Source organism: Cetorhinus maximus, chromosome 1, assembly GCF_964194155.1.
Source record: "Cetorhinus maximus chromosome 1, sCetMax3.hap1.1, whole genome shotgun sequence".
Taxonomy (NCBI): domain Eukaryota; kingdom Metazoa; phylum Chordata; class Chondrichthyes; order Lamniformes; family Cetorhinidae; genus Cetorhinus; species Cetorhinus maximus.
In genome coordinates, this window is record NC_135879.1 from 69930525 (window position 1) to 69954144 (window position 23620).

At 41.4% G+C, this 23620-nt stretch overlaps 1 protein-coding gene across 3 annotated transcripts in view; it reads right to left on the reverse strand.

Moving 5' to 3' along the window:
• sorcs2 (sortilin-related VPS10 domain containing receptor 2) overlaps positions 1-23620 on the reverse strand; it is an 874344-nt gene that overhangs the window by 377873 nt on the left and 472851 nt on the right. For all 3 annotated transcript variants that reach the window (XM_078542265.1, XM_078542257.1, XM_078542248.1), the window contains exon 3: positions 8277-8376. In XM_078542265.1, the coding sequence (XP_078398391.1) occupies positions 8277-8376 (100 nt within the window). The remainder of the gene's footprint in view (positions 1-8276; positions 8377-23620) is intronic.

The window sequence follows — 23620 nt, forward strand, 5'->3', positions numbered from 1 at the left end:
TAAGCAACCTGCAAGACCCATCACCTCATTTACCCACACCCTCTACCAGTGCAGAGACACACACCTTGGTTGGACCGAGATCCAGAGCAGGCTCAGGTTCACAATCTAGTGGTCACCGCATGGACACGTATCCGAAGGAGGAGGAGGCAGGTTCAGCCAAGCTCCCGGGCATTTGGAGGACTACTGGGGATCAGGCATCTGTGAAGTCCAAGTCAAATGACAAGCCTCTGGATTTGGCCTTCCAACTCATCGTGGAAAGTCAGCAGAAGGTGGGGAAACATCACGCAGAGCTGTTGGAAGCCCTGAACAAAGTAGCACGTAAGTCAGGGTAGTGCGTCCGCCTGCTATCTGATGAAGTGGTACCCACATGTGCGCTCACAGAGGTCTCCATGGGAAGGATGGCAGATGTAAGGTTTTTGACACCCACCTCAAAAAAGAGCTTCATTTTTGTTAGTGGTTGCTGCTTTGAGGCAAAGCTGCTCTGATGTGGTATTGACTGCAGCTCATGAGGCACATATGGCTGCCAATAGTACTGGCAGTGGTGACAGATTGGAGGAGGGTGTTGGTAGAGAAAAATAACAGCAGAAAGGAGCACAACAACAAACTTAGTCTGGCTGGAAAGATTTCAGAGGGCAGGGGTATGGCATGGGAGGGACAGTTGATGGTGGCAGCAGGCAGGGGTGGTGGTGGGGTGGTGTCTGGATGGAGGATTTTTCTGGCTGGCCAAACACTCTGGAGGGGGTTGGAATGGCAGGGAAGTGGGGGACAGTGATGGGGGGGGGTACATGGGGAGATGCGGGAAAGGCATGGGTGGAGGGCATGGTATGGGGGAGGGGAGTGCATGGGAGGGATGGAATGGGGGATGTGGATAGCAGAGGAAGAAGGGGTGTGATTTGGGATGACGTTGATGTTAGAAGTATTTTTACTCAAAGGGTTGTGAATCTTTGGAATTCTCTACCCCAGAGAGTTGTGGATGCTCCATCATTAATACATTTACAGCTGAGATAGACAGATTTTTGGTCTCTCGGGGAATCAAGGGTTATGGGGAGAGGGCAGGAAAATGGAGTTGAAGGCAAAGATCAGCTACCATCATATTGAATGGCAGAGCAGGCTCGATGGATCATACAGTCTACTCCTGCTCCTATTTCTTATATTCTTACATAAGTGGCAGAAGGCAGGGAGGAGCAGACTATTTCAGCTGCAAACCCAATTTGGTCATGTCCACTCTGTACAGGGCTGTGCAGAAATGATGCACTGTGTATCAAAACATAGCTATGATGTGAGGGATTGCACTGAATATGTGAAATCCAATGTTATTCCATCAAAGTATTAGACAAAGGTGTTAGTGGTTAGGGAACTTACACAGGTACAAGGAGTTAAGATACATATCAGTCATGATCTAACTGAATGGCAGAACAGGTTCAAACAGTTGAATGGTCAACTCATGTTTCTATGTTCAAAACACCAGACTGAATCAACCATAGGTATTAATTTGGCATTAAGCGAGAAATGTAATCACTACTGCATCTGCTATTTCAAGTGGTAAAAGGTTAAACTGAACTAATTTTCATCTCAATACATTACATGTTTCTATATTTAAAAGAAATTAGGGAATCACTTCACGCCTCTCATGATATTTAATGATTCAGACGATGGATGAGTTACCATTAATTTTCCAGAAACTTCCATTGTCAGAAAGCTGAACCTTTGTCATATAAACAGAGGCTTCCTACAGTGTCATGCACATGATCAATCCAATATAATTCATCATTTTAAGCAAGGCTTTCAAGTCCCACAACTAGGCAAAAAAAAAATGCACAAAATGCAGCGTGCATTGCCAGGCACAGTGTAACTAGCCCACGATGAGAAGACTTCTGGGAAAGTGTGTTTAGTCAGGGTAATCGAGCCTGCTCTGGCCAATTAATTATCGTCGCTGCTCAGTCTGTCAATGTATTAGTCCCAGTGCAGTAAACAATCACTGCTTGTTCCATGGCTCAAAGCTTGGTTATTTATCTGAACCGAGAACATTCAAACAATAGCAGCCTTGCTGGCAGTCAGCAGAGCCCAGTACAAGTAATCTGGGAATTATTACTCCAAGAATCATTTATCTTCAATGTCAGTTTGTCAGCTAATGACAACACAGAGAACCATCACAGCTTAAATGCTCTTTCACTACTGAAATCGATTGGGCAAATTAAAAATCAACACAGTGCCTCCAAACCCTGAACAGTATACAAAGTGCGCCTTGCAATTATCCATCTTCACACTGCTTTCAGCAACAAACAAGTCATTTTTTTTTAATAAACCAGATATTTTGAGAATCTGTTGTGAAAAGATTTTATGAATGGATTGATTCGCCACTAATGGTTTAAAAATATCTAGGGATTTATATGTTTAAACAATTACAGTTATTAATTCACAGACTGAAATTTTGCAATTGAAATATTTTGTTTCAAAATGTTTAGTAAATATAGCTACAGCTAACCCAAGGGTAGTATGCTTTGTCCGATGCATCAGCCATTAGACACATCTGGCTAATTGGGAATCCAAATGTAGCTAATCACATTTCTGATTATTAAATAAAAAATTATTCATAGGGATAGGTTTAGACTTTGTGATACAGTGTAAAACAAGTGATAATGAGTCAACAGCCTATTTAACAACTCTTTAGGATTTCAATGGAAATAAGAATCAGGAGGAATGTAAAATGAGCTGTCAATTCACTATCACTGATTTTACACAATCATAGAAGTTAAAAGCTATCCCATAGACACCAGTGTTGGGCATATGATCTCGGTATTCATATTCACACATGAATCATGTATATATTAACCTTTTTGTCCGTTTGATGGTGCAATGGTAACATGAAAAGCAGAGTATGTATGTGTTTTATAATTATTGTGAGTGCTTTACTTCCATAGTTACTCAATAGAGGTAAATGTTAATTAAGTAAATATAGACACCAAGTACATTTACCTGCATTTGTGTGAAAGGCATCTTTTGCTAAAATTAGTGTATGTAGCTAAAGCAGTGTTGTCACTGCCACGTTGTTGTTAGTTAAACACTTCTATTAGACAAATCTGGCATAGCACACTGTTATTGGCTTTCCAGTTCTAGCTCTAACCTGCAATATATCTGAAGGCCACATCTGCAAACAGCTCTTTAAAACTTCTGTCTTATCCAGAAATGTGTGAACTGTGGCATTATTGCAGCAATTGCTTTCATTACTCGGTAAAACGTTACTTCCCCCTCCAATTTCTCACGCCTACATGGGCATTGTTTTCTGGTTGATAATGTGTGCAGATGATCCACTCTTAAGTCTATGCCGATTGCTGGGAGAGGTGTAAAAATGATCTTGTGTGCTCCGTGATGTCAGCTATGGCTCAGTTGGTAGCACTCTGAGTCAGAAGATTGTGGGTTCAAGCCTCACTCCAGGAGCTGGGCACCAAAATCAAGGCTGACACTCCAGGGGAGCACTGAAGACCATAAGACCAAAAGACATAGGGGCAGAAGTAGGCCATTTGTCCCATCAAGTCTGTTCCACCATTCCATGAGATCATGGCTGATCTGATAGTCCTCAACTCCACTTTCCTGCCTTTTCCCCATAACCCTGGATTCCCTTACTGATTAAAAATCTGTCTATCTCAGCCTTGAATATACTTAACGACCCAGCCTCTACAGCCCTCTGCGGTAAAGAATTCCGCAGGTTGACTACTCTGAGAGAAGAAATTCCTCCTCATCTCTGTTTTAAATGGGTGCCCCCTTACTCTGAGATTATGCCCTGGTCGTAGACTCTCCCACAAGGGGAAAAAACTCTCAGCATCTATCCTGTAAGCCCTATATGTTTCAATAAGGTCGCCTCTCATTCTTCTAAACGCCAATGAGTATAGGCCCAAACTACTCAACCTCTCCTCATAAGAAAATCCCTCCGTCCCTGGGATCAACCGAGCGAACCTTCTCTGGACTGCCTCTAATGTCAGTATATCTATCCTTAGATAAGGGGACCAAAACTGTTCACAGTACTCTCGGTGTGGTCTAACTAGTGCCTTGTATAGTATTAGAAAGACTTCCCTATTTTTATACCCTATTCCTTTTGAAATAAAGGCAAACATTCCATTTGCCTTACCTATTACTGCTGAACTTTTATGCTAGCTTTTTGGGATTCATGCAATGAGGACCCCCAAATCCCTCTGTGCTGCAGCTTTCTTCAGTCTTTCTCCATTTAAATAATATTCAGCGCCTCCATCCATCCTGCCAAAGTGCATAACCTCACATTTTCCCAAATTATATTCCATCTGTCACGTTTTTGCCCATTCACGTAACCTGTCTATATCCCTCTGCAGACTCTTTGTGTCATCCTCACCGCTTGCCTTCCCACCAATTTTTGTGTCATCTGCAAACTTGGCAATAGTACACTCATTTCCCCCATTCAAGTCATTAATGTATATTGTAAATAATTGTGGCCTCAGCACAGATCCCTGTGGCACTCCACTACTTACAAATTCCCATCCTGAAAATGCCCTCCATATCCCAACTTTCTGTCTTCTATTAGTTAGCCAGTCCTCTATCCATGCTAATATACTACCCCCAACACTATGGGTTCTTATCATATTAAGTAGCCTTATGTGTGGTACCTTATCGAACGCCTTTTGGAAATCCAAATATATTACTTCTACTGGTTCCTCTTTATCTATCCTGCTTGTTACCTCCTCAAGTAATTCTAATAAATTTGTCAGGCATGATTTCCCCTTCGTGAAGCCATGCTGACTCTGCTTGCTTATATTATGCGTTTCTAAATGCTCTGTTATTACATCCTTAAGTGTTGCATTGCTGGAGTTGCCGGCTTTCAGGTGAGACATTAAAACCGAGGCCCCATCTGCCCTATCAGTAGACATAAAAGATTCCATGCAACTATTTCAAACAAGAGTCGAGGAATTATCCCTGGTGTCCTGGCCAATATTTATTCCTTAATCAACATCATGGAAACATATTATCTGGTCAATATTACATGGCCCCTTATATTCCCTTGCCAACTCAATGCCACCTCATGCTCCCCAACCACCCCCATGTCCTCTCATACCCCAATGCCACCTCCATAGCCATTCACCTTGTATGCCCCACAGGTAAATCTCAGGGGCCATGTGAAGATGAAAAAAAAACTTCTAACAATATAATACAGCTCTTATTTATATACACTTGATGGTCAAAAAACTCCCATTTATGAACTCCATTCAAAGCTTTTAAATCTGCTCAAGTGGTTAATCGCCTATACAAACAATCAAACTTATATTCAGATCCCATATCAAAAATAGCTAATCCTTTAATAGCCTCTTTAATCTGTCAATTAAACTGTGAACTCAGAAATCCTTGTTGAGTTAATTTTAGCTTTTGAAACTCCACCAAGCACTCATAATGACCTAATAACAGTGCTTGGGGAAATGTCAACAAAGAACTCTATTGAAACTATATTAACAGATGCTAAGTTATAATTTTTTCTAACTTACTCCAGATGGCCTGTCAATCCAGCATAGTTTTCTTCTTAACTCCCACTGACAGCTATAGCATTTTAAAAACAAATGTTTAAAGAGTGGGGCATTTAAAAAAAACCTCAGATCAGGACACTTAAACAGACCTTATCTACTTTTCAAGAGCATTTATGTCTACTCCATCAATTCATGACTCCCACACTGCAGGTTAAGGGCCTTGCAACAGCCAAAATAGAGGCTGTTGAACTCAGCCCTAAGTTCAAATGGCGCTGCTGAATTTGGGCTTCCGTTCTGTGTGATTCATGCCCTGCCCCCCATCCCCCGGCAATGGGGACTTCCACATCCAGGTCCCATCCACAATTTTTAAAGACTCGTGGAGTCCTCCCGACTCTGCGAATATCCAGCCCTACTTGGGTTGCACTGCCTACACATTTCATCCAGAACAACATGAATTTCAGCTTTGGAAATTCATGAACTAAGCCCACCCAGAAACACACATGAATGAGAACCTACTGGCAAATTGAGATGTAAACTCTATTCAGACCAGGAATGCTCAACTTCACAGAGCTAAGTACATTTGAAGCATGAAGATGTCCCAACAATTTGCACATTCATGGGAAATCCAAACTGGCACAAACCAGAAAAATAACAATTATTTTTTATCTTGTTTAAAGAAAATGGAGTAAAAAAAATGAGTTGCAGCAAAAAATACTTGTGCGACACTTCCATTATGTGGAGGAATGATTTTGACTGTCAATTACAAATCTCTGTTACAGAACAAAAGAGGATATATGTCATTCCAATGCCCTTCAAACAGGCAGATATTACAGAGCAAAACAAAAGCACTTTGTCAGATTTGGCCTGATGTTGGATTAATCTCATACAATTGATCCCCGAAGTGTCTTTTTTATTATAATACTTGTGTATGGTTTCTGCATTTTATGTCTGACAAAAATAATCAATAAACCTGAAAATAGACCTATTGCTGATGCAGGTGACATAATCATATTATAAAAAAACATGATATAATCTCAAAGTATAAATAGAGGAAACTGAGTTTAAGAACCTAGCTAGGAAATTTGGACAATTGGGAGTTATTGAATGTCATCCAATTTTGAAAGCATCCAAAAAAAAAAGCAAAGGTATTTATTTTTGCCTAACCATAAGCAAATGAGGTAACACTTCAGCAGATTTCAGTTCTGTCACTAGCGTATTCAATACAGGCAAAAATGTTACTAAGGGAACATTTGTTTCTTAGTATATGATGGAAAAATGACTACTTTCAGAAAATATTTAACCCCTTCTGTGATGCCTACATCAGTAACTAAAGTAGCCCAGTGTAAATCCAATTGTTACCTCACCCTTTTGAGCAGTATCACTTGAGGGAATCATTTCATTAATGTACAATGAAATGTTTTCTCCCAGTGCTACTTGGAAACATAATGTCATTTGCAGATAAATTTTATTTCCAGTAGCTCCCTCAACACTTTACAATATTTAGCTTTCTTATTTAACATGACTAGACATTGTGAGCTTTCTCCGCTTTTAAATGCTGCCCAAAGCTATAGAGATAAGACTAATAGCATTTCACAAGACACTGAATTTAGGGGATTTTCTTGTCTTGTTTGTGAAAGAAGACAGCACATGCATAAAAGCCAGTTATGAAAACATTGTGCATGCATTGTATGCCCCAAGGGGCAAACTAAGAGCTCTGGGTTACCAATTCCACTGAGGCTGGCATAGGACAATGGCAGAAAATATATTGCAACTTAATTATTTTGCACCACTCCGCCAGATTGATGTAGCCATGTCATGAAGGTGCCCTTCTACTGAAACATCCCTTCCGAGAAATAGAGCTACAATTTGTACTGTTCACCTTGTCAACAAGATGCCTTTTTTGAATGAATGATAAGCTCTGAAATGGCGTCCTGCTGATTCACAAATGCAATTCTCCAATATTCAAAATGCGGATATTCTTGGTTTTCAGACTGAGACCTCAATGCTGGGTCAAGTTGTTTAAAGAACAAAAATAAATATGCAGATTTTAAAAGAAAAGAACTCAGTTGTGTTACAGCTGGGGTTTTTCTTTTGCTCTTGAAATAGCATTTTCACAGTTAACACTACAAAAGCATTGCTTCAAAATTTTCAAGGAAAAGAATTCTGATTTCACAGTGAATTTTAACCCTTCCCTACAGGAATTGGAGTAACAATTTTTTCAATACAGTCACACAAAGAATCTTATTGGCATTTTTCTGGTAATTGTACAAGCTGGAACAAGCTATGGGAACCGGAGCAGGGTTGTCAAAGTTTCTGAATTAGTAATGGTCTTAATCCCTGACAAGGGATCTCATTACAAGCTTGATTTTGTGAATTTTTAAATGGCAACATTGATAAGTTTCTTATGATACCTGATTTTCTGTGTTGGACAGTTATAAAAAGAAAGAAATCCACCTTGACAGGGTACAAAATTTGAACTGTGTGTTGCCATATCGACCTATGGACAAATAAAAAGCTGAAGAAAAAGTAGACTATACATCTTTGCAAAACTGAAATAGTTCCTATCTTTTGCAACATCACTAGATCTCTGATGATAAATTTCCCTGTTGCACTGTGCAGAGCACATATTTGGTATTGACATCTAACAGCAAAAAAAAGCCTCTTCCCCTGGTCAGCTGCAAATGTGCGTTGAAGGGATTACAGCTTTGGGGAAAAAATATAGGAAGAAAAAAGTCTTTAAAATGATTAACACCCACTCCCTGCTCCTATTTCCATACTCTAGTTTTCTCGTACCTTTTTTTTGTTCGCAGGGCAAATGTAGAAATTGGTGATTATGTTGTTGGTGCCAGACTGCAGGTTCAGTTTTACATAGTTGGTTCCATAATCTGATGACCTGTCAACAAAAAATAAGAAGCAACAGGTAATTAGTGGCGATATTACTATATGTGGGCTTGTAAAATGTCCACTTTTACAAATAAAGGCATTGCTTGGAATGAGAATTTTACACACAGTGAATGGTTTTTATTCATTATAGTTCAGCCAAAAACTATTGCATTATAGCATCTGCCAGTGATGAATGACATCCTATGTGACTGTGACAAAGGTAAACTATCCCTTCACATCCTGCTCAACCTGTCTGCAGCCTTTGACATACTTGACCACACCATCCTCCTTCAAAACCTCTCCACTGTAATCCAGCTGCTCTTGCCTGGTCCCATTTTTGTCTCTCTAATCATTTCCAGAGTATTACTTGCAATAGTTTCTCTTCCTGCTCCTGCACCATTACATCTGGTGTTCCCCAAGGATCTACCCTTCGCACCCTTCTGTTTCTCAACTATATGCTGCCCCTTGATGACACCCTCCGAAAGCACAAAGTTATTTCCACATATGGCAAAGCTCAGAGTGATCCCGATACAGGGTGCTGCTTGAACCGAGTGCTAAATCTGGAATTTGGTGCAAGTGGGAAATCAGTTCCAGGGAGAAAGGAGGTAGTGCTTTTTATTTTATTTTTGTTTTACTTCCAGTAGCTGGTGAATGTTCTTCCATTGTCACCAATCTAGGAGATTGTAATTTGCTATTACTTTAGCTAACTAGTTACTAAATTAGCAAAGTAGTCAAATAAAAAAATAAGGTTAGATAAACATGGCAGGGCAGGTGGTGTGCCGCGAGTGCAACATGTGGGAGTTTGTGAAATGCATTGTAGTCCCGGCTAACCATATGTGCAGTAAATATTTGCAACTTGAGCAAACTCTGCTCAGAGCTGCCAAGCTGCAGGCATTGCAAGGCATCAGGTTGGAGAAGAGTTACCTGGACACTTTGTTCCAGGAGGCAATCAATCCGTTAGGTTAAGTAGAACTTTAAAGTTAGTCAATGGCCAGGGACAGGAGGGTGCGACTGCAACTCAGGCAGGTATGGGAATCCAGCACGTAGCGGTGGAGCAGCCTCAGCCATTGGCTTTGATCAATGGATCTGAGGTACTTGCTTTCTGTGTAGTTGAGAAGAAGGGCTGCAAGATGAATGAGCAAACTGACTACTGTACCAAGACACAGGATGCAACTCAAATGGGGGGAGTGAAAAGGAATGTGGTTGTGATAGGGGACATTATAGTCAGGGGAATAGATTCTGTTCTCTGCAGCTACAGCCAGGCATTCCGGAGGTTCTGTTGCCTGCCCAGTGCCAGGGTTAAGAACATCTCCTTGCAGTTGGAGATGAATTTGGAGTGGGAAGACATGGATCCATGTGTTGTGATCCAAGTTTAACAGTAATAGTGAATAAGGTCCATGCAAATAATATTTGTAAAAGAATAAAATTAAAGGCTCTTTATCTGAATGTGCAAAGCATCCCCAATAAGATAGATGAACTAGTTGCACACATAGAGATAAATGGTTCAGATCAAATCACCATTACAGAAATGAGACCAAGGTGACCAAAGTTGGGAAATAAATATTCCAGGCTAACAACATTTCAAAAAGACAGACAGAATGGAAAGGAGGAAGGGTAGCCCTGATTCTAAAAGACAACATTAGGATAGCAGTGAGAAAGCAAGTTGATTCAGAAGATCAGGATGTAGAATCAGTATGGGTGGAGATTAGGAATAACAAGGATCAGAAATTGCTGAGGGGAACACTTTCAGGGCCCCCTAACAGTACTTATACCGTTGAACAAAGCATTAAGCAAGAAATAATTGGAACTTGTAACAATGTCAATGTAATAATTGCTTTAATCTTCATCTGCACTGGACCAATCAAATTGGCAAAGATGGTCTGGAAGATGAGTTTTTAGGATGCTTTTGTAACAATTTCCTGGAAAATACACTGTGGAACCAACTAGAGATAAAGCCATTTTAGTTCTAATATTGTACAATGGGCCAGGGTTAATTCGTAATCTCATGGTAAAAGATCCATTGGGGAAAAGTGATCACAATACAATTGAATTCCATATTAAGTTTGAAAAGGGCATACTTCTGTACCAAACAGGAATCTGAAACTAAACAAAGCTAATCACATAGGTATAATGGAAAAGCTGGCTAAGGCTGACTGGGTAAATAAGACTAAAAGGTATAGTGGTAAATAAACAGAAGAAACTATTCAAAATATTCACCAGAAATACATTTCATTAGGAAACAAAAACTCAGCATGCAAGATCCATCTGTGGCTTACTGGGGAGGTTAAGGGTAGTTTTAAATGAAAAGAAGAGGCTTATAATCTTACAAGAATAATGTGTGTCTGAGGATTGGGAGCATTTTAGAAAATAGCAAATGGCCACTAAAAAGTTGAAGGAAAAGGAAAAAAAATAGAGTAAACTAGCCAGGAATATAAAAACAAATTGTAAAAGCTTTTACAAGTACAAAAAGGAGGGGAGTAGCAAAGTATACATTGGTCCCTTAGAGGCAGAGACATGCAGAATTATCATGGGGAATGAGGCAATGGCACAGAGATTGAACAAATATTTTCTGTCTGTCTTCACAGTAGAAGACACAAATAACATACCAGAAATTGTTAATCAAAGGGTTAATAAGAGCAAGAAAGAGCAAGATTGCTGGGGCCTTGACAGAAATCTTTGTATCCTCACTGGCTACAGGTGAGGTCCCAGAGGACTGGAGAATGGCCAATGTTGTTCCATTGTTTAAGAAGGGTAGCAGGGATAATCCAGGAAATTACAGGCCGGTGAGCCTTACGTCAGTGGTAGGGAAATTATTGGAGAAGATTCTTCGTGACAGGATTTACTACCATTTGGAAGCAAATGGGCGTATTAGTGAGAGGCAGCATGGTTTTGTGAAGGGAGGTCGTGTCTCACTAACTTGATCGAGTTTTTCGAGGAAGTGACAAAGATGATCGACGATGGAAGGGCAGTGGATGTTATATACATGGATTTCAGTAAGGCCTTTGACAAGGTCCCTCATGATAGACTGGTACAGAAGGTAAAGTCGCACAGGATCAGAGGTGAGCTGGCAGGATGGATACAGAATTGACTTGGTCATAGAAGACAGAGGGTAGCAGTGGAAGGGTGCTTTTCTAAATGGAGAGCTGTGACTAGTGGAGTTCCGTAGGGATCAGTGCTGGGACCTTTGCTGTTTATGGTATACATAAATGATTTGGAGGGAAATGTAACTGGGCTAATTAGTAAGTTTGCAGACGATACCAAGGTTGGAGGAGTTGCAGATAGTAAAGAGGATTGTCAAAGGATACAACGGGATATAGATCGGTTGGAGACTTGGGTGGAGAAATGGCAGATGGAGTTTAATCCAGACAAATGCGAGGTGATGCATTTTGGAAGGTCTAATACAGGCAGGAATTACACAGTAAATGGCAGAACCCTTAAGTGCATCGACGGGCAGAGGCATCTGGGTGTACAGGTCCACAGGTCACTGAAAGTGGCAAAGCAGGTGGATAAGGTAGTCAGGAAGGCATATGGCATGCTTGCCTTCATTGGCAGAGGTATTAAGTATAAAAGCTGGGAAGCCATGCTGCAGCTGTATAGAACCTTCGTTAGGCCACACTTGGAATATTGCGTGCAATTCTGGTCACCATATTACCAGAAGGATATGGAGGCATTGGAGAGGGTGCAGAGGAGGTTTACCAGGATGCTGCCTGATCTGGAGGTTATTAGCTATGAGGAGAGGTTGGAGAAACTCGGATTGTTCTCACTAGAGCGACGGAGATTGAGGGACGACTTGATAGAAGTTTACAAAATTATGAGTGGCATGGACAGAGTAGATACTCAGAAGCTTTTTCCCAGGGTGGAAGAGTCAATTACTAGGGGACATAGATTTAAGGTGAGAGGAGAAAACTATAAAGGTGATGTGCAGGGCAAGTTTTTTACGCAGAGGGTAGTGAGTGTCTGAAATTCGCTGCCAGAGGAGGTGGTGGAAGCAGATACGATAGTGGTATTTAAGAGGCAGCTTGACAAATACATGAATAGGATGGGAATAGAGGGATACGGACCCCGGAAGTGCAAAATGTTTTAGTTGACAGGCAATATGATCGGCGCAGGCTTGGAGGGCTGAAGGGCCTGTTCCTGTGCTGTACTTTTCTTTGTTCTTTGTTCTTTAAGTAATTAATGTCAGCAGAGAAAAAGTATGGAGCAACTTAAGGAACTAAATTCCCAGGACTGTCTAGAATCTAGGGAATTTTGGAAAAATCATAAGTGGCGCATCCACTATTTCTGCAGCTGCCTAGGGCTCTAAATGAGGTAGCTGAAGAGATAGTGGATGCATTGGTTATTGATTTTTCAAAATTCTTTAGATTCTAGACAGTGCCAGCAGAATGGAAGTTAGAAAATGTAGCACTGCTATTCAAGAAAGGAGGAAGGGAAAACGGTGAACAACAGGCTAGTTAGCCTGACATCATTCATCAAGTAAATGTTGGAATCTATTATTAAGGAGGTCTTAACAATGCACTTAGAAAATCATAGTATGTACGATCAAAGTCTACATGGTTTTACAAAGGGGAAATCATGTTTGACAAATTTATTGGAGCTTTTTGAGGACATAACTCGTAGGATAGGTAAAGGGAACCAGTAGATGTAGTATAATTGGATACCCAAAGGTATTTGATAAGATGCCACATAAAAGGTTAATACACAAAATTAGGGCTCTTGGAGTTGGGCGTTAAATATCAGGCATGGGTACAGGATTGGTTAATGGACAGGAAGAAAAGAGTAGGGATAAATGGGACAAAGTCGGCAGGCTGTGATTAGCGGAGTGCCACAAGCACCAGTACTTGGGCTTCAGCTGTTTACGGTCTATATTAATGATTTAGACAAAGAGAGTAATGTATCTAAATTTGCTGATGATACAAAGTTAAGTGGGAATGTAAGCCATGAGGAGAACACAAAGAGGCTGCAAAGAGATATACAGAGGTTAAATGAGTGGGAAATAAGGTGGCAGATGGGAGTATAATATGGGGAAGTGTGAGGTTATTCACTTCGGTACTAAGCACAGAAAAGCAGAATATTTTTTAAGAGACGTAAAGCTTGTAAATGTTGATGTTCAGAAGGGCTTGGGTGCACTCATACAAGAAACAGAAAGTTAGAATGCAAGTACAGCAAGTAATTAGGAAGGCAAATTTCATGTTGGCCTTTATTGCAAGGGGATTAGCGTACAAGAATAAGGAAGTCTTTCTGCAGTTCTACAGGGCTTTCATGAGACCACACCTAAAGTACTGTGCATCGTTTTGGTCCCCATGTTTAAGGGAGATTAAACTTGCATTGGAGGCAGTGCAGCAAAGACTCACTAAATTGGTTTCTGGAATTAGAGGGTTGCCCTATGATGAGAGGCTGAGTAAATTGGGCCTACACTTTCTGGAGTTGAGAAGAATTCAAGGCAATCCTATTGAAATGTACAATATTCTGAAGGGGCTTGACAGGGTAGACAATAAGAAATTCTTTCCCCTGGCTTGGGAATCTAAAACACAGGGGCACAGTCTCAGGGTGAGGGGCTGATCAGCGAAATAAGGTCATGAAATCATGAGATAAGGAGAAATTAGTTCATTTAAATGCTGTGAATCTTTCGAATTGTCTATCCCAGAGGATTGTGGACGCTGCATCATAAATATTTCAAGACTGAGATGGACAGATTTTTGGCTTCTCAGGAAATCAAGGCACCGGAGGAGCAGGCAAGAAAGTGGTATTGAGACCGAAGATCAGCAATGAACGTATTAAATGGTGGAGCAGGCTTGATGCAGTATGATCTACTCCTTTCCTAGTTCTTATGTAGGCTGATGACACCCAACTCTACCTCACCACCACCTCTCTCAACTGCTCCACTGTTGCTAAATTTTCAGACTGCTTATCAGAGACCCTGTACTGGATGAGCAGAAATTTCCTTCACACTTAATTATTGGGAAGGTTGAAGACATTGTTTTCAGTCCACAATCCAAACTCCATTCCCTAGCTACCGACTCCATCTCTTTCTCTCTGGCAATTGTCCGAGACTAAACCAGTTTGCAAACTTGGTGTTATATCTGACCCAAAGATGAGCTTCCAACCACATACCTGCTCCACCTGGACTGCCTATTTCTACCTCCATCATATTGCCCAACTACACTCCTGCCTCAGCTCATTTGCTGCTGAAATCCTCATTCAGACCTTTGTTACCTTTAAAATTGACTATTCAAATGCACTCTGGCTGGTGTCCCACATACTACCCTCCATAAACTTGAAATCATCCAGAACTCTGCTGCCTGGCATCTAACTCACACCAAGTTCCATTCACTTTTCACCCCTGTGTTTACTGATCTACATTGGCTCTCAGTCACATTTTGATTTTTAAATGCTCATCCTTGTCTTCAAAACCCTCCATGGTTTCACCCCACCTTATATCTGCAACCTCCTCCAGACCCACAAACCTCCAAGATGTCTTCGCTCATCTAATTCTGGCCTCTTAAGCATCCCCAATTTTAATCGCTCCACTGTTGGTGGCCGTGCTTTTAGTTGCCTTGGTACTAAACCATTGATTGGTCAGCAGTTCTGAGAGGTGGGACTTCATCTCCAATGGGGGTGGAATGCCTACCTCAAGCGAATTAATGCCCTGACTACTATTAAATGGCTGTGGGGTGAGATGGCCAATCGGAGGCGGACCCCACCCCCAACATAAAATTCAGACCCATAGGCAGTGAATTGAATTTGCTGAAGGCTGGTATCTGTGATGGTGGGGACTTCAGAAGCAGGCTGAGAAGGATCATCACTTGGCTCATCTGGTTGAAGATGGGCGTGAATGTTTCAGCCTTTCAGCCTCGTCTTTGCACTGATGTGGTGGGCTCCACCATCATCAAGGATGTTTAGGGCAGGCTGCTTGCTTGTTCTCTTAATGGGGATTTAGAAAAGCTGACGCAGATGCACATCATGTAAGGGGGTAGAAGGGATGGTATTCAAGTTGGGTTTTTTTAAAGAATATAATTCCTAGCAAGAAAGACATCTCTATTTCGCTGTCCATTTTCTTCAAGTTAATTCAACTTCTTACACTATTCATAAACTCTGTAGCACTCAAAACAATCAATAAAATAAAATATGATAACTACCAAATAAAGAACAAAATTTGTTTGAAATAAAAATCCCATTTGAGCTTACTTTTATGTCCCATATCATGTGTTTACTTGATGTACTTGTGTTCAGTATAACAGTGGTGATAAGGAAGCTCTGAACTAGTGTGCTTGGTGAGGAATCATGTAACAGCTGTCAGGCTGTGATTAAAAAAATTGCTGCCAAGCTGATAATTAAAGCTTCCATTTAAACTTGAGGTGCCAATTTGACTGTGGTTTACAAATATCTAGTTAAATCTCAGAATCTGGTCAAGCCTTAACTGGAACGTCCATCAAGATGGTGTGAACATCTGATGCCAGTTTCTGAAGTTTGCAGCAGAAATGGAAACCTCATTTTCACTTTGTGCGACAGTGCAAAACGGGTGATGGCGAATTGGAAGCCTGTTTTACATCTCTCGCGATTTTCATTTCCATAAAATGTCAATGGGTGTATAACAGGCAGCTGATCCGATTTCACTCATATGCAAAATGCTTCCCACTGTGTGGCTATGGAGCTGGAATTTAATATTCACAACCCTCTGCGACCCCGCTATATTTTGAAATGTAATGCATGCTGAGTTTCTGTTAGATCTCCACAAGCGGTAGAATAAAGCCAATTTCAACTGCTGTGCCTTATTATTAGCATATTACTCGATGGCTTCCTGTTTGGAACTGCTGACTTCCACCTCAGTAACATCACCTGTCTCTGTCCCTGCTTCAGCTCCGCTGCTGCTGAAACTCTCGTCCATGTGTTTATCTCCTCCACCACTAACCCGCCACAATCCTGATCAGCCTTCCACCCTCTGTAAAGTTAAACTCATCCATCTGCAAACACTTACTTGCAAGTACCCATTCACCCATTACCCTGTCCTCACTAACCTACAGCAGCTCAGTTTTAAAATTTTTGTCTGCATATTCAAATCCCTCCATAGGCCCTATCTCTGTGAACTCATTCAGTCCCACAACCCTTCAAAAATTCTACATTCCTTCAACTCCGGTCTCTCGTGCCTCTTCCACTTGCTTTGCCTCACCACTGGCAGCTACCTGTCCTAATATCTCTTTATTTAGCTCAGCGTCAATGATTGCAATCCTACGACGGGTACGGAGACATTTCACTATCTTAAAGGCGCTGTATATAAATGCAAATTGTTGTTGCTGGAATAGCTTATAACCAACACAAGTATGCTTGTTGAAACCAAACATATTAGCCAATAAAGTGATACTGGTCTGACCTGGCAGATCACATTGTGATCTGGACCACCAAAACCTCGGCAAGCCTTTCTCTTAAAAAGAAGTTTTAAAGCAGTTCCCTTAGAAGATGTGCTGTGGTAGCATCTACATGTTTCTTTCCAGATAAACCTCAGCATCTAACATAGGCAGAATGAGCCTCAAGTTCCCAGTGGATTCTTCTGGTTTCCTGCCACAACTATAGTGGATAACCCCAGAGGATCAGCCTTATTTCTCAACCATTTCCGGCATTTCTCCAGGGCTTCTGCTGGTCTCCTACCAAAGTTATAGCAGAAATTGGGAAAATGCTTGCAGCACTCCATTCCGTGAGTCTTCAGACTTGGCCAGGTTGAGAAAACAAAATTCTTAAGTCACGATGCAGGCAAGTCTTAGCTGTAGGTGACACTGAAGGATATGGAAGAAGGTCTCCCCCTGCCTCTCAAATAGGAAGTTTCACATGGTTCCAAGGTAAGGGAAGAGCAAGCAGAAGAGAATTATAATCATTAGCTCTACAGCTCTCCAGATCTCTGTGCTCCTCCAATTCTGGTCGCTTGTGCATCCCTATTTTAAGTGTTCCACAGTTGGCTGCATTGCCTTCAACTGCCTTAGCTCAGGTGGTGGCCTAGTTGTATTGTCACTGGACTAGTATTCCAGAGATCCAGGGTAATGCTCCAGGGACCCAGGTTTGAATCCCACCATGGCAAATGGTGAAATTTGAATTCGATAAAAATCTGGAATTAAAAGGTCTGATGATGACCATGAAACCATTGCCGACTGTTGTAAAAACCCATCTGGTCCTTACCTTTACCTTACCTACATGTGACTCCTGACACACAGCAATGTGGTTGACTCTTAAATACCCTCTGAACAAGGGCAATTAGGGATTGGCAATAAATGCTGGCCTAGCCAGTAACGCCCACATCCCATGAATGAATGAATTTAAAAAAATGCTCTGCCTGCCCAACCCTCTCTCTCCTTAATGATCCTTAAAAGTCTTCGACCAAGCTTTTGGTTTATCTGCCTTAATTAATATCTCCTTATGTGGCTCTGTGTCAAATTTTGATAACAGTTGATATCACTCCTGTGAAGCACCTTGACTTGTTTTACTTCACTGAAGAGGCTATATAAGTGCAAATTATTGTTGTAAAACATCAGATGCTTTAAAACATTAGAACACACGTTCAATAGTAAATCTTACAGTTAAACCCAGATTTTAACCCAATCTGCTTGGTGCAAGGGGGGAGGCGGGTAATTAAACTGGTGACCAGGGGCTTGTACCATGTTCCCACTCCATCGACCTCCATTTTACTTACCAATGAACAGAAACTGCAGGGCCACTTGGCCCAGGTAGGTAGGGGTTGATTTTATGTACAAAAAGGATGGAATTGACCCTGCAATGCAATTTTTCAATTTGAACTCACAGGAGGATCGCATTTGACAAACATATGAGAGTAACCTGGAAGGAGTATAATGTTTTGCTTGCAGATTGCAAATGTTAGCAGCATAAAGCGTTATTGTGTTAACATTTTGAACAATGGTCGAAAAAATTTAAAATTGCCATAAAAGTTATTCGCATAATGAAGAAATTTTCCAATTCAGTCAAAATTACATTGACCAAGGTGTAAATACTAAAATTGATCTTTTGCAGTCTACAGAAATCCTGATCTAAATATTCACTAATTTGGCAAACTTTTGACATGTTTAGTTGGAAATGAACTACAACAGCAACAAAGATCAATTCAACAGTCATGTGTTGAGCTAATGCAATTCTTTCTAATCTTGGTTACTGTAATGTGTTGACTAATGAAATGTATTTAATGATAATTAATTAATGTTGCAATGTTTAAGTCACATAGGAATGGAAAATTCATTTTAAGGGCCAAGCATACTACATTGGGAAAAGAGAGTGAAGGATATGCTTTCAATGAGGCAGTTCTAATAAATTATTTCCTCAATCTGAATCGACAGGAGTGAGTGGGTAATTGAGGAGAAAGTGATTAACAGAGAAAGACACAATAAAAGGAGAGAGGACAGAAGAGAGATACAGAGAGGGAGATATTAAAAGAGACATGATTAAATAAGAGAAGGGAAAGAAAAGTGATAGAGATCTATTAACAGGATAAAAAGGGATAGAAAAAATAAAAGATAAGCAGACAGAAGAAACCTTGCAAATTCAGGTACATTGTAAAACTGAATGCACTTCAGTAAACCATTAATGGTCAAAAGACAGAAATGAAACTCAAAACAGACCGGATTTGTTTCAGTTTTCAATCAAGGAGTGATGTAATTGAACAAGTCACTGATCATATAAAATGGACATTTAAACTATTTGTACAGGATGTCTTCTTACTTGCAAAATGTAAAGAGGTAACTGTCAGTTTCACTGATATTATGAAAAGGTTCAGTCTTCCTCAGTAAACCCTGAGTAAATCCTCAGAAAACTGCTTGTCACGTTCCAATTCCAAATCATTGTTACAGAGGCCGCTGGTAGTTTCAATGACGAGGTGGTCTCCATTATGTCAGGGATCATTCTCTTTGGTTGCCAGTGTGTCCAGCTCCCAGTTGAACGCCTACTCCCGCCCACTGACCATGATGTCATTTTCACCGATTTTGGGTGAGAGGTACATTTGAACCAATTAAATGTAGCCCCAGAGTTAAAATAGGCTGAATCTCACTTTGAGGAGTCCACATGAGGGGCCCCTTTCTGTCCCACCTGCCTTGAATGTTGTGCCAGAGGTTAAGATTGGAGCTTTAGTTAGGGAGGAATGTTCAAAGTATTCTCATCACTCGCTCCTGTTCATAAAACACTGGGTATTCCCATTGTTCCTTAATCAATACCTTATCTGTGCTTTGCAGGTAGTACAACATAAATACATGGGTACTAACAGGAGGCTGCTGACAATATTCCCTTGGTGATAAGCAATTCAGGGCACGGTAAAGATAGATCAGTGGATATGTTCAAACACTTCCCCTCAACAGTTCGTGATAATCTGACAAAGAGTTACTTGTCTATTGTATGGCTCTACAGAATGAAAAAGAACAACAGATCATGCCTGAGTACAGAAAACCAACCAATGGAAGCAGAACTGGGTGGTTTCAAAACAGCTGAGTTTTTCTTCCTGTCTAACTGACACAGCTTCCATGTTATTAAGGTCCAATGCAATTCAGAAATAAAAGCGAAGATTTCACAGTATCACACAGGATGTCCTATGAACCTAAAGTAAATGACCACGTTAAACCTAGCACATTAAAAATTTATCAGTGTTAATGCCCACAGTCTTGACAATTTCCAGCAAATTCACTCTCTCGATTTACTCTGTGCGTGTGGTATTTTGAAGCACACATTCACACTTTTGCCTAAGTTCTAGCCTGCAATGTTTCAACACAGAACTTAATCAAAACAAAGTGAGCTAACAGGTGCCACTCTTAAAGCCCATTCTGTGGGTAATGAAAACCTAGAATTCTCTATATATTTTTCATACTATAGGGAGAATTATCACCGCCGCATTTTACTCTGTATTCTCCGCAGAAATGGCAGGCAAATGGGTTAGCGAAGCTGATCATCATCTCACCACTCAAAACTTGACCACCCCCCTACCCCTCCTCCCCACCTGTAACCATCAAGAACATCATTGCCTGATACGTATGCTGGTGCAGACGGGTGGAAGAAAGACCATTTTCCTCACATCGGCCCCAGTTACAGCTGCTACCCCGAGTCACGTAGTGGGAGACGGTGATAGACCTTGGGTAGAGGTAAGAAGGCCTCAAGATTATTTGAATGGAGTGATAAGGCCAAATAGAGCCCTCCTACCCCTTCATTTCTACCTCAAAACTAATTTCACCATCCCCCTCAGATTCAAACTTGGTCTGTTCAGAGTTACCTGATCTCAGGAAGTATCAGCCTGTGATGGCTATTACATGAGTCATCACCACCAGAAGAGATAATTGAAGAGGAACAAAAGGCGAAAGCAAATTGTTCACAAAAACAACACATTTCATTTGAACAATCAGTTTATCGGCATAAAATCAACCAAATAGCTGATAGTTTGTGGATATATTTATTTACCTGAAAGAATCATTGCTGCAGATCTAACAGATACAGTTTTGAATTTACCTGAACGGCTCTTTTGACATACACTGAGTGAAGTGACAGCAGCAATTCTATGAAGACACTTTTTTCTCATATTCGCTCGTGTGATGTGGGAATCGCTGGCTAGGCCAGCATTTATTACCTATCCCTAATTGCCCTTGTTCAGAGGGCATTTTTAAGAGTCAACTACATGGCTATGGATCTGGAGTCACATGTAGGCCAGACCAGGTGAGGACAGCAGATTTCCTTCCCTAAAGGACATTAGTGAACCAGATGGGTTTTTAGGACAATCAGCAATGGTTTCATGGTCATCATTAGACTTTTAATTCCAGATATTTATTGAATTCAAATTCCACTACCTACTGTGGTGGGATTCAAACCCAGGTCCCCAGAGCATTACCCTAGATCTCTGGATTGCCTGTCCAGAACTGAAGGAACTATGTTCACTTGTTACAGTAATGGTTTTCATTCTCTTCCATAAATCAGTAACCAGGTTAGAAGTATAGAGAGCAATTAACGGAATAAAAACAATTTGCTGCCTTTGTGCTTTTAACCATGGCTGGTAGTTAATCCAGGCAACAGAGGCCTCGCCTGCCAGCTGGAGAGCCGGTGAGAGCCCTGTGTTGCCTCCTTTGGGGAAGGCCCACCATATTAAGTGCCAGTCAGGTGCTTCAGTGGCCAGCAGTGGGCCTTCCACGGGATCAAGGACCCAAGGACGGAAACGCAGAGCTCGAGAGCTGCTGACCAATCAGAGGCCAGCAGCTGTCCACTGCAGGCAGCACCAGTGGGAGCTGTGGCTGCTGCTGGCAAACCACCCACAGGAGGCTCAGGATAAGCAAGAGACCTAGGCTACAGGTCAGTGAGGGTGCGGTGGGGGTTGTGGAATTGAGGTTGCGGGAGGGCACTCGGCATCAAGGGCAGGGGGTATTTCTCAGTGGGCCTCGTGTTGCCATCCCTCCAGGATTGGTCAGAGTTTCCAGGAATTGAAGATCAAAACTCCAGGCCAATGCTATGTGCAACCCTGGAGAACAATCATTGGGGCATTAAAAAAATTCTCTTTGTCATTTTCTTTGAATATTTCTCTTTACCAGTTGGAAAAAATGGCTGTGTGGCTGACAGCCAAGTATCATCCAATTGAGTAATGAATCTTTTATCTTTCCAGTTGGTGTAGGAAGGCAGTATGTCGCAAGGATGGATGTGCTGACTGACTAATGGCTGGAACGTGGGGGCAAGTCATGTGATAAAACACCAGGAATACATTTAGTTACAGTTGGCAACCCTATATGGGCTCCCCCTTGCAATGCCAGGTTGCTCGATCAGGCAATGAATGCCTGACAATGAGGGAGTTCCCCACCTTGATGTTGGTTCCGCAGTATGAAGTTGCCAGTTTTGGAATGGGTGTACATATTTGGTTCAAACAGTGTCGTGTAGCCTGTTGGCTGATGATCTGCATTGCAGGGTTAGGTGAACTTCTCCCAGTGTAAACACGGGTTTTCCAATGGCACTCCTGGCCGTCTCTGGTCCTCATCATTATCTTGATAATACCATAAATGGTGACCAAGGGCAGGTCCTTGCACACCAGTAGGCCTGCGATCACTGACCTGTGGTGTCCACAACATAAAACATCTTGGGTGATCAGGGTGATTTTTTTGTAGCGATATTTGAGTGTAATGGATCCCTGGGATGTTTGCAGTGAGTTCAGTGCTGGTTGATTGAGCCATCACTTGCCACTTCTGTGGGTACATAAATTTCAGTGTTTGAAGTGGAAGCATGTTCGCATTTGCATGCAACGGTATCAAGTTTTGCATATAGGTTATGCTGACCCTTAAGACATGGGCATATAATCTGGACAGTGGTAATGGCTTCTGTCGGTACCACTATGCCAACACATTCTTTGATATTCACCATGCTGAATGTCAGCTCTCTTTGTGTGTTGATGGTCTGATCATCCTCATCATCCGACTGTATAGCTTGACTCGACATTTTGTGGATCTTGGCTTTACACTGTTTGGTATGCACTCTTGGCTGGGTTATATCTGGCCTCTGGTTGTGGTTTCTTGTGACATTGAGCCACTTTTTTTTGCACTAGCACTTCCAATGTCCTCTGCTGTCACATGCCTTGTATACAGCGTTAAAAGCTGGGCAATTTCTGGGTGCATGTATGAGGCTGCACCACCTGCACTGCTTACTAGGTTTCCCTGTATTGGCCACTGTGTCAATGGTGGACGAATTACACATTGCCTGTAGACTCTGTCTACCCAGTAGTATGGCTTCATACTTGCTAGGGGGTAGTGCTTCCACAGTGTAACCTTTAGGTTGGTCCAAGATATCTTTTTGCAATGCTTTCATTGGGGTAGATGCTATCGTGAGCTCAATTATTCTGTTGGCTAGCTCAGCTGCCGTGAAGTCACAATCATGTCCGTTGTCTCTGCAACTATTTATGAATTGGTCAATGTTCTCTGTTGATTGTTGCCTAAAGGACATGAATTCCAGACGGTGTATTCAGAAGTTATGTTTCACGCATAATTGATCAAGTGTTGACCATATTTGTTTTTGGATTTTTAAGATGGCCATCAGTCTATGGAGGCCTTCATTGCCTATAGCAATTTTAATTTTAAAGGCTTTTTTATCTGGTTCGCAAATACTGAGATCCAGAAAACATGGCTCAAAGCATTGTCAGAACAACGTAAACTTAGATAGGAGATCTGTTGCTTTCTAACTGAGTGTTGGGAATTTTGTGGTGATCTTTTAGCTTTTTGAAGGATATTTTTAATGCTTTTTGACAGCTATTCAAGTTTCCT